At 37.2% G+C, this 19252-nt stretch overlaps 1 protein-coding gene across 2 annotated transcripts; it reads left to right on the top strand.

Moving 5' to 3' along the window:
• Positions 1-1105: 1105 nt before the first annotated feature.
• LOC106130468 (uncharacterized) lies at positions 1106-19176 on the top strand. 2 transcript variants are annotated; one of them, XM_060948166.1, is made up of 16 exons: positions 1106-1513; positions 2362-2546; positions 3642-3715; positions 4322-4427; positions 6897-7066; positions 7236-7461; positions 8043-8176; positions 10509-10639; positions 11199-11383; positions 12416-12538; positions 14265-14426; positions 14946-15111; positions 15579-15680; positions 16117-16304; positions 18382-18546; positions 19025-19176. In XM_060948166.1, exons 1-15 carry the CDS (start codon positions 1396-1398, stop codon positions 18535-18537), a joined length of 2226 nt encoding a protein of 741 aa, XP_060804149.1. In that variant the 5' UTR covers positions 1106-1395; the 3' UTR covers positions 18538-18546; positions 19025-19176. The 2 variants fall into 2 exon arrangements, with proteins under 2 accessions (XP_060804149.1, XP_060804150.1); XM_060948167.1 differs by lacking the exon at positions 14265-14426.
• The last annotated feature ends 76 nt before the right edge of the window (positions 19177-19252 follow it).

A 19252-nucleotide genomic window follows, 5' to 3' on the forward strand; every position in this document is an offset into this window, starting at 1 on the left:
AGGCAGGGATGTGGTGCGTGACCGTGGCTTTTAGTTTGTGGACAATTGTGTGACAGATTTGATGAAAGTGGATTAAGGATGAAAAGAAAGAAAGAAAGAAAAATCTTTATTTTGATGAATGAATTACTCGTTAAATATCTTCTCTATGCCGACGATCAGGTTATAAGAACTTTGAATAAAAAAGGAATGAAGGTGAAGTAAGTAAAACTAAAACATGGATTTTTGAAATGGAGAAGAATTTTTGAAATGCCATCATGTATTGCTTTGATTGGAGGAGAAAAAGTGGAGCAAGTGAAAGATTTTGTATATCTAGTATCAAAGTTTACATCCGATGGCAAGTGTGATAGTTATATTGAAAGGAGAGTAAACGCGGGGAATAATATGGTGAATGGAGCTTTGCTTGCCTTTATGAGCAGTCAGAAACTGTAAACAAGTCCAAAAAGGTTCGCCTGGCTGTGCATTGGGACTTGTTGCTTGCAAAAGAAGCACGAAAGCAGAATAAATGCGGTGGAAATGAGAACTTAAGGAATATGATCAGTGTGAAATTGAGTGACCGGATAAGGAACAGTGTAAAATAAGGGAATGTTGTGATGTGAAAGAAGATGTAGTAACAGGAATAAAAAAGGGTGTGTTAAAATAGTTTGGTTATGTGGAGAGGATAGTTGAAAGCAAGTTGGCTAAGCAAATATACGAGGAGAGTGTGGAGTCGGAGTGGGAAGACCGACGTACTTAGATCCAAGACGTACTTAGATTCCTGGCAAAATTTCAGGTCTCGAGTACCCGAAAGTTATGAATGTGGATAAAGCGAAACAAGTATGCAGAGATCGTGGCAAGTGGAAAGATGTAGTCTCTGCCTACCCTCCAGAAGTAAAGCGTGATTTTATGTATGTATGTATTTTTCACTTCCAATGGAACGCAGCTAATAATCTATTAAAGAAACATGAAACGCAGCTGGAATAGTCATTGCTTACTACTGCAGCCAACCAATAACAAAAAAAATTAAATAAATTTTAACCAATTAGCTGGACTATAAAAATAAAAGACTTGCGCGGATTGGTTGATAATTTTTACCTATGACAATATTTGGGTATACGTCAAAATTGACAATACATACAACTTGATTTTCCTGTGTTGAGTTTTCGGGACGTATTTTTCTCGTTTGAGAATGTTATCAAAATAGATAACGATTATGTTGCTTTATAATTCTCTCACCAACAGGTGGTGAAATCGCACCAGAGCGTGCTTATAATTTAATTTAAAGTTTTCGTTTGACATGGCATTGCCGTGACCGGGACCGCGTTGTGATATTTTTATTATTTCACTTTATAAAAGGCGTGCAATTATTTTGTTATGTAACGTTTATAGTAGTGTTTTCGGTGTTGTATTATCATAAGAATGATGAGGACAGTGGCTCTGATCAGCGGCGGCAAGGATAGCTGCTACAACATGATGCAGTGCGTAGCCGCCGGGCACTCCATCGTGGCTCTGGCCAATCTCCAACCGATACAAAAAGGTTACTTTACATCTTTCCAGATTTAGACATGCATCTTTCAACACCATTCCAATATGTAATTTTTAATAAATAAGCATAATATTTTTTTTGCAAGTAAAATGTCTTATAGTATAATAAATCTCAATTTTGAATTGATTCAGGCCATGTTTACTATTGGATGGACTATGAACTGAAATTAAACAGGTGTTGTCAAGGATTATGTTATTATAGCAATATGTAATATTAATAACTGATATCTTGATGATTTTATTACTATTTTTATCACATTATCCTTTAATAAATTACTGCATTATTTGAAAAAACAATTCATGCTTATTGCACTTTTTTCTGAATTAGAGACATTTATATGTTTTATTGGCAATAGTATGAGTTCCTCCCTACATCCCAAACCCACATATTAACATGCTGTAAAAAGCAATAATGCTAATTTGTATGAACACCAAAAATGTTATTCATTGTGTTTACTTAAGATAGAATTTATCTACAACACAATGATTTGACTATAACTATTTTCACACTATTTTAAATCCCAACTAGTATCATAAATATATTGCTTTCACATTTACAAACTTATGTTTGTTTAGTTTGCCTCTCCATAGTTTAATTGCTAAATCAACTATATAATATAATTAAGACCATGAAAAGAACAATAAAGAACTGGAATTACTTTTTGATATTGAATCATAACAATCAGAAGGATAAACATGAAACACAAATAATAGAATTTATTTTTAAGAACTGTTATAATCAACTGAGTAAAGTCTTATTTATTTTTTGTTATTATCCAATAGGAATCTGAATTATAACTATATGTAAGTTAGTATGAAATATTTTAATTTATATTGTAGATGAACTGGACAGCTACATGTACCAAACTGTGGGCCACCAGGGTATAGATTTGTATGCTGAAGCCATGGGCCTTCCCCTCTACCGGGAGGCTATAACTGGTGTGGCTGTTGACCAGGGTAGGAACTACCAACCGACGGACAATGATGAGGTGGAGGATCTGTTCAGGCTACTATCCAGGATTAAGGTAAATGTGATTTTATACTTGGTTACCTGAAGCAAATTGCTATTTTTAATTAATGGTTTTCACGATGGAAATATTAAGAAAATTTGTAGGAGTAAATTGAGTTTTAAGTAAACAGAGTGCGAGATAAAAACTAAGAACAAACTTTCGTTTTGTATATTTGTAAGTTGGGTGAAGCCATAGGGTGCAGGGCTAGGACTACGCTTCTACAAACAATACCTATATATCGATTGTTAGTCTTCCAAATTAATAAATAAATAAAACTATTTTAAATAACCATATTGATACAATAACCATACAGAAAAATTTCTATTCTCTCTACCAAAATATCTTTATGTTCCATAGGTTAAACAATATCACTGCATTGACGTCAATCATTATAACAGCGAGATAACAAAATAATCTTTTCATTCACAAAATGACTGAGAAACATCATGGCGCCAAACTTCCTTTATTATGCATACACTTGCATAAACATGTGCCGTGTGGTTCCCGGCATCAATAGGACCGCTCCTTCTCTTTCCCATGGATTTCGTAATAGGCGACTAAGGGATAGGCTTATAAAATTGTGATTCTTCTTTTAGGTGATGGGCTAGCAACCTGTCACTATTTGAATCTCAACTCTATCATCAAGCTGACTGTTGCCTATCAGTCTTTTCTAGACTGTTGGCTCTGTCTACCCTGTAAGGGATAAAGAGGTGACTATATGTATGTTGTATAAACATCAAATGAGTGCATAATTTGAAATGTCCTTAAATGAGAACATTATTTTTAATTTTGTAAACAACTTAATAATGAGTTGAGCACATACATTAATACTAATTAAGCACTAAGATGGTCATAAAACTTTAAATAGATACGTAATTTTTAAACTGTTTTTTGTAAGACTTTAAATATGTGACAGTACCTATTAATAATATGCATATAACCTACATGCTTGAAATCACGTCTCTTTCCTGGGGGGGGTAGACAGACTCTACGTCTTTTCACTGGCCATAATCCCCGCATAACAAAAGCTTTTCAATTTGTATGTAAAGGAGATAAAGATACTATTATAGTATTTATGTATGTTGGGGCTAAGTTATATTCTATTTTCAGGATGAATTAGATATAGAAGCTGTGGCTGTGGGTGCAATCTTGTCAGACTACCAAAGAATTAGAGTTGAAAATGTGTAAGTATAGAATATAGAATATTTATTTGCATATGACTAGGGTTTTTTTTTTACTAAAAATTTATCATAAAAATCACTTTGCATGCTATAATTATAAATAACAATAAATTATTCCTTAGTGAATAATAGAATTTGACTCTAAAAATCTCTGGAAAAGTGGTTGACACACACATAAAACCACTGAATGGATTTGCAAAAATTTAACAAGCAATTAATTCAATAATGTTAACGAAAATTTTACAGAAATTCTCATAGGAACAGAGTCCTTGATAAAAGTTAAATTTTAAACTTTTATTAATACATTTTTAATTTAACAAGCTGCGCGCGCGCGAATTAAACACCACCTGCAAAAGGTGATAAATTTAGCGCCACTACAAAAGACAGATACAGATTTTTCGCAAATCCCACGGGAACTTTATTTTTACAGGCATGAAAAGTATCCTGTGTGTCTCCAGACTGTTACGCAAAATTTCAAGAAGATTGAATTACTAGATAATGCGTAAAGAGGCAACAAACAAATAAACTTACTTTCGTATTTATAACTTTAGTTGGGATTAGCCTCCATGTCTCATTATTTATTACGTAATTGTTTTTTTTTTATACCAGGTGCCGAAGGTTAGGTCTAGTCACATTGGCATATCTCTGGAGGAGGAATCAGAAGGAATTGCTCCAGGAAATGATAGCATCCGGGATTGAAGCTATAATCATCAAGGTGTGTATATTTGTATCAAAGTGTTAGCCGTGTGGTTTCCTGCACTTTAGAACAGAACCACTCCATGTATTTCCCATGGATGTCGTAAAAGGCGACTAAGGAATACGCTCATTAACTTGGGCGATTTTTCGTAGGCGATGGTCTAGGAAACCTGTCACTTTTTAAATCTTAATTCCATCACTAAGCCATACAGCCGAACGTGGCCTTTCAGTCTTTTCAAGACTGTTGGCTCTGTCTACCCCGCAAGGGATATAGACGTGACTATATGTAAATATTTAAATACATATCCAAATGCGCGAAGCGTTAATTGAATTTATTCGTTAAAAAAAAATATGATTTTTTTTTATTGCAATACCAGTATAGGTAATGATGTGGTCCGTATTCGATTATTCAAAAAAGGAAACTAACTAACACTCCGACGACTCATGTACGGAAAGCAATTACATTACTAACCGGAATAAAAAAACTTAATTGAGTCACCTAGTTATCATTTTCGTAGTCATAAAAAGGTTATCGCGTCAGGTATTACTAGGTTTTTTTTAAACTAAAGGTGAATTTCCGTGCATCTTAACGATTATTGTGCGCATCGTTTCCGAAATGTATGCGGCAAAAGCCTGCGTGCACGGATGTCGTAGGAGGAGACTAGATGTCCAAAACAAACATAAGTGTATCAGAAATTACAAGGCCAGTAACCGTTTTAACAAAAAAAAAATTTCACAATTTTGATGTTGAATGTATGTAGGTTTAGTGTGAATCCACGTGCAAAAGCTAGTATTATGTATGTTGTAAGTCGCAAGTACCTTGTTTTAGATAGCTTAATTTTTATGGCATTCAATGTAGCAATGTAAATAAATGCAATTTATTTGCAGACTTTTAAAAAACAAACACGCCTGTTTTTATTAACACGATGGTTTATCCGTTATCTGTTCATTGGCATAGTTTTGTTGAATAGAGATAAATTTTGTTTTGAGTATATAAATAAATATTATTTCCGTCATGACACATACATATTCCTGATTGCATTCTCAGTTGGGCTTTAAGTAAAGCGGAAGCGTGTGTTTCTCAATTAAATTATCTCATCAAAATATCTATCGTTGCTTAAAAATTTCAGTTACAATTTAGTAATGTATTGCTAGACGGGTAAAAAGTGTTACGAGTTTTAAAAATTAATCATATCACTACCTGTATTTCAAATCCATCGTTAAGCCATACAGCTGAACGTAGCCCTGTCTACCCCGCAAGGGATAAAGACGTGTGATGTGATAATATATGTAGTATGTTAAAGACTCGGTGGTCGAATCGATTAGGTGCCCGGTTAAAATCGTGATGTAATCAAAAAGGCACAGGTTCGAATCCCACTTCGGCCATGTACCAACGACTATTTCCGAAGCTATGTACATTAGTTTGAATACTAACTGACGCTCTTACCGTGAGGGCACATTCAGGCAATTGAATGTGTAATCATGATAAATCCAATACGGGTTAGGTTTATAGGTATACCTGCAAAGGTTGCAGAGGTCATACAGGAGTCAAAGCCTGACTCACCCAATCCAGGATCCATGGTCAAAGGCATACCCCGAACGCCTCTCCAGAGTGATACGAGGCTAAAGTCAGGAGGAAGAAGAATATGTATGTTGTATGAAGAAACTACCCGCCTTTTCCTCATAATATTAGCCCTTATTACTTCAGTAGTGATAAACGCCTCGGTTTATTTTGTTATTGATAAACCACTGCACTTGTGTACTTTTGATAAAGGAGATTGATAGGCGCACGCATTCAATGTTATTTATTGCTCAGTAAATAAATAATTTGTTATGAACGAGGGAAATTTTCTTGGTTTATTGTAACCGGGTTTCGTATTGGCATTGGCACAGAAGTAGTGAGGTTCCCGGCACAAATTGAAAAAAATTGGACCACTCCATCTCTTTACTATGTATGTAGTAAAAGGCGACTAGGGGATAGGCTTTTAAATTTGGGATTCTTAGGCGATGGGTTCTGTCTACCCCGCGAGGTATAAAGACGTGACAATATGTATTTTTAAATTGATCATTTACTTTTCACCCTTTTACTGCAAAATATAGAAAAATATATAAATTCTTTATCGCACTAAAAGAAAAAAGAAAAACAAAAAAAAAACACAAGTTATGAGGTACTTACAAAGGCGGACTTATCTCTTAAGCAATCGCTTCCACTCGACCTTAAGGTGGGAGGAAATTAAAGAATATAAAGGCGATTGGCGCAATACATATAAAATAAAATACAAAGCATAAATATAACCTAAACATAATATTAATACATACTACATTCAATACAATTCTGTTATTACGCCAAACATCTTGTCTTTTCAAGAATGTAGGCTCTGTCTACCGCGCAAGGGATACAGACGTGATTATATGTATGGTTGTATATGTACTACATTAAAATATAAAGTGCTCTTTCCACAATACTCTATCAAATGTTTTCTTCCAGGTCGCCGCCCTAGGCCTTGATCCTAGGATACATCTTGGCATGAGCATTCGGGACATACAACCTCATTTACTACTAATGCAAGAGAAGTACGGACTGAACGTGTGCGGCGAAGGCGGCGAGTACGAGACTTTCACTCTGGACTGTCCGCTGTTCAGGAAGCGGCTCGTTATGTGAGCTTTTGTTTTCATCTTGTTTACTTCATGTTTACATTTTGTTTACATCTTGTTTGCATCTTGTTTACATCTCGTTTACAACTTGTTTACATCTCGTTTACATTGTTTATGCTTCTCAGTACGGGCGTCATTGTATTGTATTAATTTCTCATTTCCCCCATTACAGAGACGAAAAAGAAACTGTCATCCACACTGACGACCCCGTTGCTCCAGTCGGCTACTTGAACCTCAAGCTCCACTTAGAGCCGAAAGACAATACGGAACTGAAACTACCTCCGAACGTGAAGAACTCCCTGGACTTTGTGGGCGACCTCAGCGACACCGTGTTCAGTGATCTCAGTGACATCGAACTCAGCGAGGCGGAGATCGACTCTATTGAGAAGATTGAGAAGGTAGGTACTTAATTCATTGGGGTAGGCTTATAAACTTGGGATTTTTCTTTCAGGCGATGGGCTAGCAACCTGTCAACTGTTTGAATCTCAATTCTATCATTGAGCCAAACAGCTGAACGTGGCCTATTCATTTCGAGACTATTCGCTCTGTTTACCCATCAAGGGATACGACGATGATATGTACTCGTATGTAATTCATTGAAATAAGCTCTAACAAAAAAGGGAAGATATTGTTTTTTTAAACCCATGGAACTGTCATGTCTTAACCCCCCAAATAGGTTAACAGGAAGCAGATGGATGCACGACCCTTACAAAAAACATTCACAAATCAGATGGTTTAGTTGACAGCTCGTCTTTTACGTCAGTATTTCGGCATTACAATGGTACCAAGAAATTTGAATTTATTTTGAGTTTGTAGCGGGATATTTTAAGTTTGTTTCGAGCTCGATCGCCAAATGGAAGATATTCCGCCGCGATTTAGACTCTTCGCTGTTATTGGCTCACAGCGTCGCGTGATTGTCTGTAGAGATGTCGCCACAAGTTTAGTAACAAAAAATTCCTCACCATCCACACTGTTTCAGGAGGAGAAGAAGAAGCAAAAGGAACTGAACCCGTTGCTCACATACTCTGGAGACAGGACTGAGGCCGTGGACGAGGACAAGACGGATGAAACTGACTGCATAGACGGATACAGCTATGAAGAACCTTTGGAAGGGTAAGCGTATAGTTTTTGTACAACTAGTCTAGCCAAGACCGTGTCAAAAAAAGAATAAGACCGTTCCATATCTTATCCGTTGATGCCGTAAAAATTGACTATGGGATAGGCATATAAACTTGGGATTCTTTTTTAAGGCGATGGGCTAGCAACCTGTCACTATTTAAATCTCAATTATATCATTAAGCCAAACCGCTGAACGTGGTCTATCAATTTTTTCAAGACTGTTGGCTGTGTCTGCCCAGCAAGGGATATAGATGTGAATGTATGTATGTATGCATGGTCTAGTCAATATACTTAGTAGAACATTATGTACTTCTTAGGATAACTAACATAGTCCTATAAAACAAATCACGAACTTACTTTTAAGTATCATCTTCTACCTCCTGGCTTTAGTCCCGGTCTGGAAAGGAGTCCGGGGTATGCCTTCGACTATGGATCCTAGATTGGATAAGTCAGGTTTTTACATGAAGCGACTCCCATCTGACCGCAACTTTTGCAGGGAAACATAACCCATCCTAACACATCTTGTTACCTGAATGTGCAGATTTCATCTTCGTGTAGGTAAAAAAAACTGTTTATGAGTTAACTTGAGCATGAAAGAAAGAAAGAAAGAAAGAAAAAATATTTATTTGGTACATAATAATATATCAAGAACATAAAACCTTAATCTATAACAACATTTGTACCAAAATGGCCCCCCCTCAGCATTTGTCGTGGTATATACCGCAACGCTGGTCTTCCGTGGGCACCAACGTGGAAAATAAAATAAAAAAATAAAAATAAAATAATAAAATAAAAAATTAAAAATAAAAATTATATGGCTGCTCTCTCGGTACACTATTGCTCGTTCGTTTTACAATACGAAAAAAAAATCACATAAAAATAAAAAAGGAAGTAATTTAAGCTGCTTATGACTTTTGTGTATCCAAAATATGACATTTTAATTTAATTTTAAAAGATCTAGCTGTGACTGATTGTCTTATAGGAGGAGGTATGTTGTTCCAACAACTGGTTGCAGCATATCTAAAACTTCCTCGAAAGGCAGCTGTTCTATGTCGCGGACACATGAGACGATCCGGTACTCGGGCTCTTGCAGTAAACCTCAATTTGTCATACAAATAAGACGGGCTTTTATTCTTAATTATACCAAAGAGTAAAGATGCGAAATGTAGGTAACGTCTAGATTCCATGTTGAGCAAATCATTACTATTTAGATAAGGGGTCACGTGAGATCTGCGGGGAATAGAGAAGCAGTACCTAGCACAAGAGTTTTGCATTTTTTGAATATCTCTTTTTGTGCGAGCTAGTAAACAATTACCAGTTACCACATCAGCGTAGTTCAGTTTCGATAAAATAAGACTTTCGCATAGGTAGATGCGCGTTTCCACACTCACGTAATCACGTATTCGATACAGCACTTTTAGTCGGTAATAACAAGTTCTTATTGTTTCATTAACAGCTTTCTCAAATTGTAGATTACTATCCATTATCACACCAAGATTTCTAGCTTCACAAACCTCTTCAATTTCAGTGTCTTTAACCTTTATCATTGGTGTCTGAGACCTAATCCTAGAAACCTGAGCCTTAGTGCCTATTATTAAATATTTGGTTTTCTTTGGATTCAAAACTAAACCATTTTTAACCGACCACTCCGCAACGAGCGTCAAATCCGCGTTAATTTCATTAACTGCATTTACGGTATCACATGGCTTAAAGCTTTTATAAATTTGTAGGTCATCCGCGTAGAGATGGTGTTCAGTATTATTTATAATTCACATTCACTTTCTTCTTTATTCTCTTTGACATCAGAATAAATAAAAAACAAAAGATCGAGTGATTGAACATTTCTGATTAAAGAAGCTTTTAATCATTTGTTAACTAAAAGAAAGTCATCATATGAAAAGTAAGAGGAACAAAAGGTATGCGTTGTATCGACATATGACGCTACTATCGACACCACCGGTGCCTTGTGGTTCCCGGCACCAATACAAAAAAGAATGGGACCACTCCATCTCTTTCCCATGGATGTCGTAAAAGGCGACTAAGGGATAGGCTTACATACTTGGGATTCTTTTTTAGGCGATGGGCTAGCAACCTGTCACTGTTTGAATCTCAATTCTATCTTAAAGCCAAATAGCTCAACGCGGCCTATCAGTCTTTAAAAGTCTGTTGGCTCTGTCTACCCCGCAAGGGATATAGACGTGATCATATGTATGTATGTAATAATTTTGTTAACTAAAAGAAAATCATCATATGAAAGTAAGAGGAACAAAAGGCGTTGTATCGACATATGACGCTACTATCGACATTTACCATATGTCTCTTTAAGGTATACGCACGTAGTAGAGGACCACAGGACCATATACGGGAACAAACATGGATGGTACTACATCGGCGGTGTAACCGGCGACGGGGCGGACACAGTCCTGGCGACTGAGGACGCGATGAAGAAACTCATTAGTAGGTAAACTTGATCGAGTTACTATTATTTAGTTGCATGTTTTTATGTTTTAGTCTATGGGAAATCTTTGATAAGTGAGTATTACTTATGTTATTTGATGCAAGGAATGAAATTTAAATGCTGCTATAACCGTTAAAAAATGAATTTGTAGGAATAAAAACATGATTGCAGAGATCGTGGCAAGTGGAAAGAGGTAGTCTCTGCCTACTCCTCCGGGAAAGAGGCGTGATTTTATGTATGTATGTATGTAAAAACATGATTAATATGATTAACTTCAAAGTTTGTAGCTATTAAAAGTTCACTTATTTGATGAACTAGTTATGATGAAATGAATTGTTACGATAAAACTTACTCGTTTTTAAAGCTGAAACAACTAAACGCAATTTGCTCAAATTTGGCAAAGAGTAAGGAATCTGCTATGAAAGTTATTTTTATTTTTAATTATCATAATTACAATCATTTTTTCCTTGAATATGGTTACAATAGATTTTATAAATAATCTAGATAAAAATCGAGTGGTTAATCAAGCAGGTTACGTGACTGTCGCCTAAATTTCAGATCTCCTGGATTCGGAAGGCATGTACTTAACAGATATATGTTCGGTCAACATATATATGAGGGATATGAACGAATATTCGGCGCTTAACGACATATACGTGAAACACTTCAGCTTCCAAAACCCGCCTACGCGAGTTTGCGTACAGTGCCCTCTACCGGCGGACGTGGGACTTATTTTAGACGCCGTAAGTACTCTATTTATTACATAGATGGCGTTAGTCCTGCTTGTGTCTACCTGTGTGGAGAGAAACCCGATGTGTGCCTTTTGACCATGATCCTGAATTGGGTAAGTCAGGTTTTTACACGAAGCGGCTACCGTCTGATCCCCGCAACCTTTGCAGTGTTATTGTATCCTTCATAGATGGCGCTATCTGGCCTTATATTTGAATTCTGAAGCGAAAACCTAACAAGCAATCCTTATGGTGCGGAAGAATGATAGCAGGATAAATATAAATTGATAAGTACATTTTATCAAAGTAAATCAGTGTAGAAATTGATCACTGTACCTAAATATGGGATCGATTTACCATAAAAATTCTCTGTGAGAATAAGATAAAAAAAATTGCAGTATTTCTGTAGTTCACATCAAAATCAATATTTTATTCAGAAAATAGGCCTTCACAGCCACTTTTTCACGTTATTTACATTTCAATAAATTAAGTTATATACTACATATTAGTATTTGTCAAAATGCTACAAACAACAAACTTCCTTAACACTTAACCCCCTTGAAGAACTTCAAAATTATGATAAGATGACTTGACAAAATCATTGAAGTTGTCATTCAAACCCATTATATTCTTGTTCTAGTTGGCAAATAGACAAACAGTAAGTTGTTCTTTTTTTTCCAAATTGAATGCATGTTGCATGTATACCTTTTTTTCATATTACTAACTGAAAAAACCAATACTTTGATTTTCGTACTAGTATTTAATTTATAAATCTTTTATGAAAACATAACTATAATAGGTAACTTAAATTATGGTTTGGATCGTCTATGCCCTCAAAATTTGCGTCTTAACAGTCGTTAAACGTTTAATCATACGCATGATTATCGCTGTTTCGCTTTTTATTATGGCGTGAAACGGGACAGCAATAGTTTTTCGCTGAATTAAAAAACGCCGTCGCGCGTTTCGTACCACGAGGGCAGGACTAATATTCCTTTTGATGGTCAAATAGTCGCTTATATAATTATAATAAAGTTTGTTTGTCTGTAGGTAGCGCACAAAAACACGCCAAACAACGAGACTGAGCCGCCGAAGGAGCGAATGACGATGCACGTCCAGGGAATATCGCATTGGGCGCCGGCCAATATTGGACCTTACAGCCAAGCTATAAAGGTTAGTTTTATTTGTCAGTTAAATTAGGTGTCATGAAAGCCTTTTTCGAGGGTCTTAATTAAATTTCGTATATCTTCCAATTAGTGTGGTAGATCCTTAATTTAACCTTATATCAATTCTAATTGGTCCTTCGAGCCAGATCCCTATAGAACTTGTCAACTCAATTGATAAGCTTTGCAGTTTTTATTTTCACATTTAAAGTTGATCAGGATGGCTCAGGCTTCATAGGATTATATGGCGTTTGCAATTTGTCGGTTCAATGAAGAATATTTTTAGAGATTACTTTTAAAATACTTATTTAAAAGCATACCCAAATTAGGTCAGAAGCAATGCAATCTGAAAGCTTATTTTGTTATTGATAAACCACTGGGCTTGTGTACTTTTGATAAAAGAGATTGGTATATATGTATTTATGTATGTACATACATATAGTCACGTTTATATACCCTGCGGGGTAGACACGTCACGTTCACGTGTTTAGCTTTATAGGATAGAATTGAGATTCAAGTAGTGGCAAGTTGCTTGCCCATTTTACTACATCCATGGGAAAGAGATGGAGTGGTCCTATTCTATTTTATTTTAAAGATTTAAGCACACAAAAAGCAGTTCGAAGCAACGCAGTTTGAAAGCTGCACCTATGTACTTTTGATAAAGGAGAATTGATATATGTGTATGTAAAGGTCCGTACAGATTATATAACATAAAATGTTAAGTATTAAGGTCATTTACATACATACATATGGTCACGTCTATATCCCTTGTGGGGTAGACAGAGCCAACAGTCTTGAAAAGACTGAATGGCCACGTTCAGCTATTTGGCTTAATGATAGAATTAAGATTCAAATAGTGACAGGTTGCTAGCCCATCGCCTAAAAAAGAATTCCAAGTTTGTAAGACTATCCCTTAGTCGCCTTTTACGACATCCATGGGAAAGAGATGGAGTGGTCCTATTCTTTTTTGTATTGATTCCGGGAACCACACGGCAATAAAAAATTAAGGACATTTCAAAGTAACAATAAGTTTATTATTGTTATTGTAATGTGTTAAGGCGGAAACATATTTACGTGTCGTGGCGTGTTGTGATGCTTACTGTCGTGACGGTGAGTGTGCACACTAACGTGTCGTGACGTGGCGTACTTTGGCGTTATTTCTTAATAGTACTTAACGAGCCTTTGTAGCGTTCAAACATACGCAATGTTTTCTTCCGACTCGGATTGTGATTTTGATGAAGATCTTCAATTTCTATTAGCACTGAAACAGGAAGATAAAATACTGGGTTCACCCTATAAACAGAGAGAGACAAAACAAAGGCTAATTTTATCATCTTGTTAACAAATTAGAGAGTGACGACGTGATCTTTGTATTCTTTGCACTTTGGAGTCATAAAGAACTTTTCTCTGACGCACAAGTTCTATTAGATCGTCAGTAATTTTTTTACTGCGAATTGCTGCTAATATAATAAATTTAAAAATGTGCTGTAGAAACACATTTGCCTTGAAACACAGTTGTTTCGTGTCGCGCCATAACCCCCCACCGCTCTGGCGCGAGAAGTCGGCGCCACGACAGAACGCGTTGCGATACGACGCGACATGCAAAAATATGTCCCTAACCATATTAAATGTACCAAACTGATATGCTTGCTTCTGGCGCGTCACGACACGTAAATATGTTTCCGCCTTTATACGTGTCGCGTACGCTAAGTGACGTAATGTGGTGGTCGGTGGAGGTGGGCGAGGTGATCGGCACGTGCGGGCAGATCGCGCTGGTGCCGGGCAGCATGGCGCTGCTGCGCGGCGGCGCGCGCCGCCAGTGCGCGCTGGCGCTGCGCCACCTCGCGCGCGTGCTGCGCGCCGTCTGCGCGCGCGCGCACATCCGCAGCGTGGTGCAGGTGAGCGCCGTTTGTATGCTGATTTTAACGTTTTGTTAGTTTCATCTCGATTTTGATTTGTAACGTGTTTACTGGAGAACTATTTGTTGATCTTTGTTGAATTTTATTTTGGTGGAAATTAAAACTACACTTGCGTAGGTAGGTACTTTTAATAACGCATTTGGACTCCATCTTAACTATTTACATCTATTTTTTTTTTGAATTGGTATCATTAAACATTGATTTTACATACAAGCAAATTTCATCCTAATCGGTTCAGTAGTTTTTGCGTGAAAGAGTAACAAACATCCTGCCATACTCACAAATTTCACCTTTATAATATTAGTAGAATAACATGTGATGTAATCTTACAATTTTGAAATCTAACTTGATGTTAATATGTATGTGTTTCATTGTTAATATTAGTTTATTTGCTATAATCCAAAAATTTACTGATAGAGAAAGCTATCAGCATTAAATCCACCATTGTGGCTCGGTTAAATATTTAAACAAGTAAACACACGTTCTTGGCGCCACCAGAGCGTGTGCTACATGACGCACGGCGGCTGCGTGGGCGAGGCTCGCAGACAGCTGGAGCGGCGCACGGCCGGCGCCATCGTGCAGTACGCGGTGGTGCAGGCGCTGCCGCGCGGCGCCGCGCTCGAGTGGCACGCCTGGGCGCACACCGACAACAACCGGTTCGAGTGTGAGTGTGTACATGTGCCGAAATCTACACGACACAAGATAAAAGATTAAATCTATCAGCCAAAAACAGCCTAAATCGCACAAGCAAATATTTCACGGATTGGAGCTATATATACAAACTCCGACACAACATCGTTGGAGCCGCGGTTCCCCAGGCATAACACCTAGCCTGGCGGAAGATCTTCCCTTTGGTGGCGGTCGAGCCGAATTATCGCTCCCGCTACATATATGTATATATATATATATATATATACTGAGAGAGTGTACGCTGCATGCCACATTGCGCACCGGCGGGCAGTACGCGGTGCAGGCGCTGCCTCTATTACAGTTACGCTATACAGTTAATTTTATTTTCCAGACGTGGTCACACTTATAAAGGGTCTTAGCATTACCTAAAAACACGTCTAGATGGTGTAAAATAACCTATGAAAATTTTCTTTTGAAACTTCATTACATATTTATTTTCAGATGAAGAAACAGGTTGTAACGTGGGCGAGTACAAAGTGGCCATCACTCGGAGGTGGAACTACGAGAACACAGTCGCTGCGTTTGTGTGTTACGTCGCTACAGGTAAATTCAGGTTTTAAATTTAGGTATTCTAACAAATAACTTCAATCATTTTCTTTTTTTCTATCTAACTCACCCAATACAGGATCCATGGTCAAATGGAGTGGTGAGGATGCAACCGGGACTAAAGCCCGGAGGAAGAAGAAGTTAATATTATTGTGTTCATTTTGGTACTATAAAGTTCACTTACTAATTATCTCATGCAAAGTTATCAAATTTGACTGGAAAAGATTGCATAATGCGGCGAATATGGCAAATCTATTTGTAATAACATATTTTAATTCTAACAAGAGTACCCGAAACCGCCGAGCTTGCTTGAAGAGAGTTATGAATGTGGATGAAGCGAAGAAAGTATGCAGAGATCGTGGCAATTGGAAAGATGTAGTCTGTTTACCCCGGGAAAAAGGCGTGATTTTATGTATATATGTAATTCAAACAGGTTCTTCACCATCAACGTGTCAGCTATCGTTTCCAAGCGAGGAAGCTTGCCTGTCTCACCGTCGGCTCGCCGCGGCCATGTCGCAATCGGACGTGGAACAAGTGTTGGAGTACGCGCTCAACAAGTTGCGCAACAAGCCGCCCGGCAACTGTGAGGAGACCGCGCTCAAGATGAGGATATTCTATCAGGTCGGTGGTGTTCTCTCACTCTTCATAGCGTATCCTCGAGCGAAAAGAAACAGACTGTCCCATTGTGCCATGGTAGGACCAGTGTTTGGATAGTAGGATGGTAGTATGATTTTTGTAGGACACTTACGTAATTGTCAATATCTTCTGGGTTCTTCCTTCGGCAGATCAAAAATGGGTCATCAGCATTGCCATTCAAATTGGCAATGCTGCTAGCCTTCTGGGCACACTCCCGCATGTTGATGCTATGCCGGGACTGTACAATTTGTAAATTAAATTTTAGTTTTTAATCATCTTTTTTGTCTTTCTTTTTTATAAATAGTTTTAGTTTTGAGTTCATTTTAATTTGTATTAGTTAAACCTTAATAAATTTACTGTCATCCTAATTTATGTATGTTTATGTATTAATAATGTACATATTTTGTGTATCTTGTATGTACTCTCTGTCAAGAAAGTATCGGGAATGGATTATTTATTTATGGTTCCAAATTCAAATTTTTGTTTTTTTTTGTTGTTGTTAGATTGGCACAACTGTTTTCCATTTTGGCGCGGAGTTTGAGTTGCATCTGTTGTTTACATTAAATACAGTGCTATTTTTAGTTATATCATATCTAGTGTGTATTGCTAATTTCATAATGGATAAAAACATCGAACAAAGAGTTTGTCTTAAATTTTGCATTGCCAATGGAATATCGTGTTCGGAGTCACTGAAAATGTTACAGAAGGCTTACGGTGAATCGACTTTATCAAAAACTCGTGCTTATGAGTGGTACAAAGCGTTCAAAAGCGGTCGAGATGTGATGGAAGATTTGCCTCGCTCTGGTAGGCCATCAACGTCTGCAACTGAAGTTAACATCGCAAAAGTGAAGGAAATAGTGACTGAAAATCCTCATTCAACTTTGAGAGAGATAGCCACCGAACTTTCTGTATCTCACGAGTCGATCCGTACCATTTTAACTAATAATTTGGGTATGAAACATGTTGCCGCTCGGCTAGTCCCAAAAAACTCAATCGCATGAGAGTCGCTGAGGACATGCTAGAACGAGTCAATTCCGACCCAACATTCATGAAACGCATTGTTACTGGTGACGAGACGTGGGTTTACGAGTTTGACATGCAAACTAGTCAACAAGCTTCGGAGTGGCGCCTTCCAACTGAACCGAAACCGAAAAAACCACGCCAAAGTCGTTCAAAAGTCAAAGTCATGTTGACTGTTTTCTTTGACTATCGCGGTGTTGTGCACTCGGAATTCTTGCCGGAAGGTCAAACGGTAAATAAGGAATATTATTTGAGTGTTATGCGGCGTTTAAGAGAGCAAATCCGACGAAAAAGGCCAGATTTGTGGAAAGAAAATTCTTGGATTTTGCACCATGATAATGCACCTTCGCACAAGGCCATCATTGTGAACGAATTTTTAACCAAACACTCAACAAATACCATCGAGCAACCACCATATTCACCAGATATGGCTCCAGCCGACTTTTTTCTTTTTCCTAAACTCAAATTACCACTTCGTGGCACCCGTTTTCAATCGGTAGAAGACATAAAAGAGAATTCGCGGCGAGAACTGACCTCAATTCCGGAAACAGCGTTTAAAAAATGTTTTGATGATTGGATTATTCGTTGGCGTAAGTGTATCGTTTCTAAAGGAGCATATTTTGAAGGTGATAAAATAAATTTGGATGAATAACAAACAGTTTGTGTATTATTGATCTTTTCCTGCTTCTTTCTTGACAGAGTAGTATTTATGCATTTTTTTTGTTTATGCACCTATGAATTTTGCAGTATGTATACTAAAATAAATATATATAATAGGACAATTTTTTTGTGCAATAAAGTTTTAAATAAATAAATATCTGAAGCAAGTTTCCGACTGAAAAATTACTTTCCGTACATACTATTGGTATATTTTGTAAAATATAAAATAAAAAAATATATACCTATATTTTCTAGAATCGTTAATAGTTTCAAATTTAATCAGTAGAAAAACACCATTACTCCGAAGAACTTTCAACTGTAATTAATATCTCGAGGAGACAATGAAATTTGATACTAGAAAACGTTCATCGTTGCCCACCAGGTGTGGAGTTCCCCCAGTGCCGCCACTCTGGTCTCGGCGCTGGAGAACGTCCGAGCGAGACTGAACGTCCGCGCGGCCGCCACGTGCGTGCCCGTGCTCGCGCTACACAACGCCTTCACTTTCCTGTCCATTAGCGGGTTGAGACTGGACGAATGAACTGAACAGGTGAGCGGGTGCTGAACAAAACTGTTTGAAAGTTCTTGATGAGACTATTTGAACAAGTCTATCACAGCCCCGGAGCATGGCACGCGCGACGCCGTTCTTATCGCGCGACAAATCTCTGTTTCGCTTTTGTTTTTTTTTAAACAAGATAGCGATAGGTTTTCGCGCGATAAAAGGCGTCGCACCTATGAAGAAGCAAAACATGTTTTTGTGCCACACACAATCAAATCTTAAGTCTTATAAAAACCTGTGTAGTTATACTTTTTGGTATTGTGGTATATTTTGCCCGAGGCTTCGCTCCCGTGGCATTCCAGGGTCTATGCTTCCAGGATACAATCTACATATACCATCAAAAAATCTATGTATAAAATTGAATCAAAATATACTAAAGAGATTTTTACTACAACATCTTGTTATTCTATAAAAGAACCATACGCGTATGAGCAATACAGCGGATTTATATGGATTTTTTTTGTTTCAGGTTTTCTCCTCAACAAATAAGAATTCAGATGCTTTATTGCCGGTTTATAAAATATATTTGCTGAATATTTTCAGTGTTTATGAAAATTTTGTTATTACGCTACCGAGTTTACCGTACTGTAAGTCAAATTATATAAATTATTTTTTATTGCACATTTTTGTTTTATTTACACATGAAAACCTCAAAAATGAAAGCCATTAATTCAAATTAAATTTATTTATTTTTTTT

Source organism: Amyelois transitella, chromosome 15, assembly GCF_032362555.1.
Source record: "Amyelois transitella isolate CPQ chromosome 15, ilAmyTran1.1, whole genome shotgun sequence".
NCBI classification, from domain to species: domain Eukaryota; kingdom Metazoa; phylum Arthropoda; class Insecta; order Lepidoptera; family Pyralidae; genus Amyelois; species Amyelois transitella.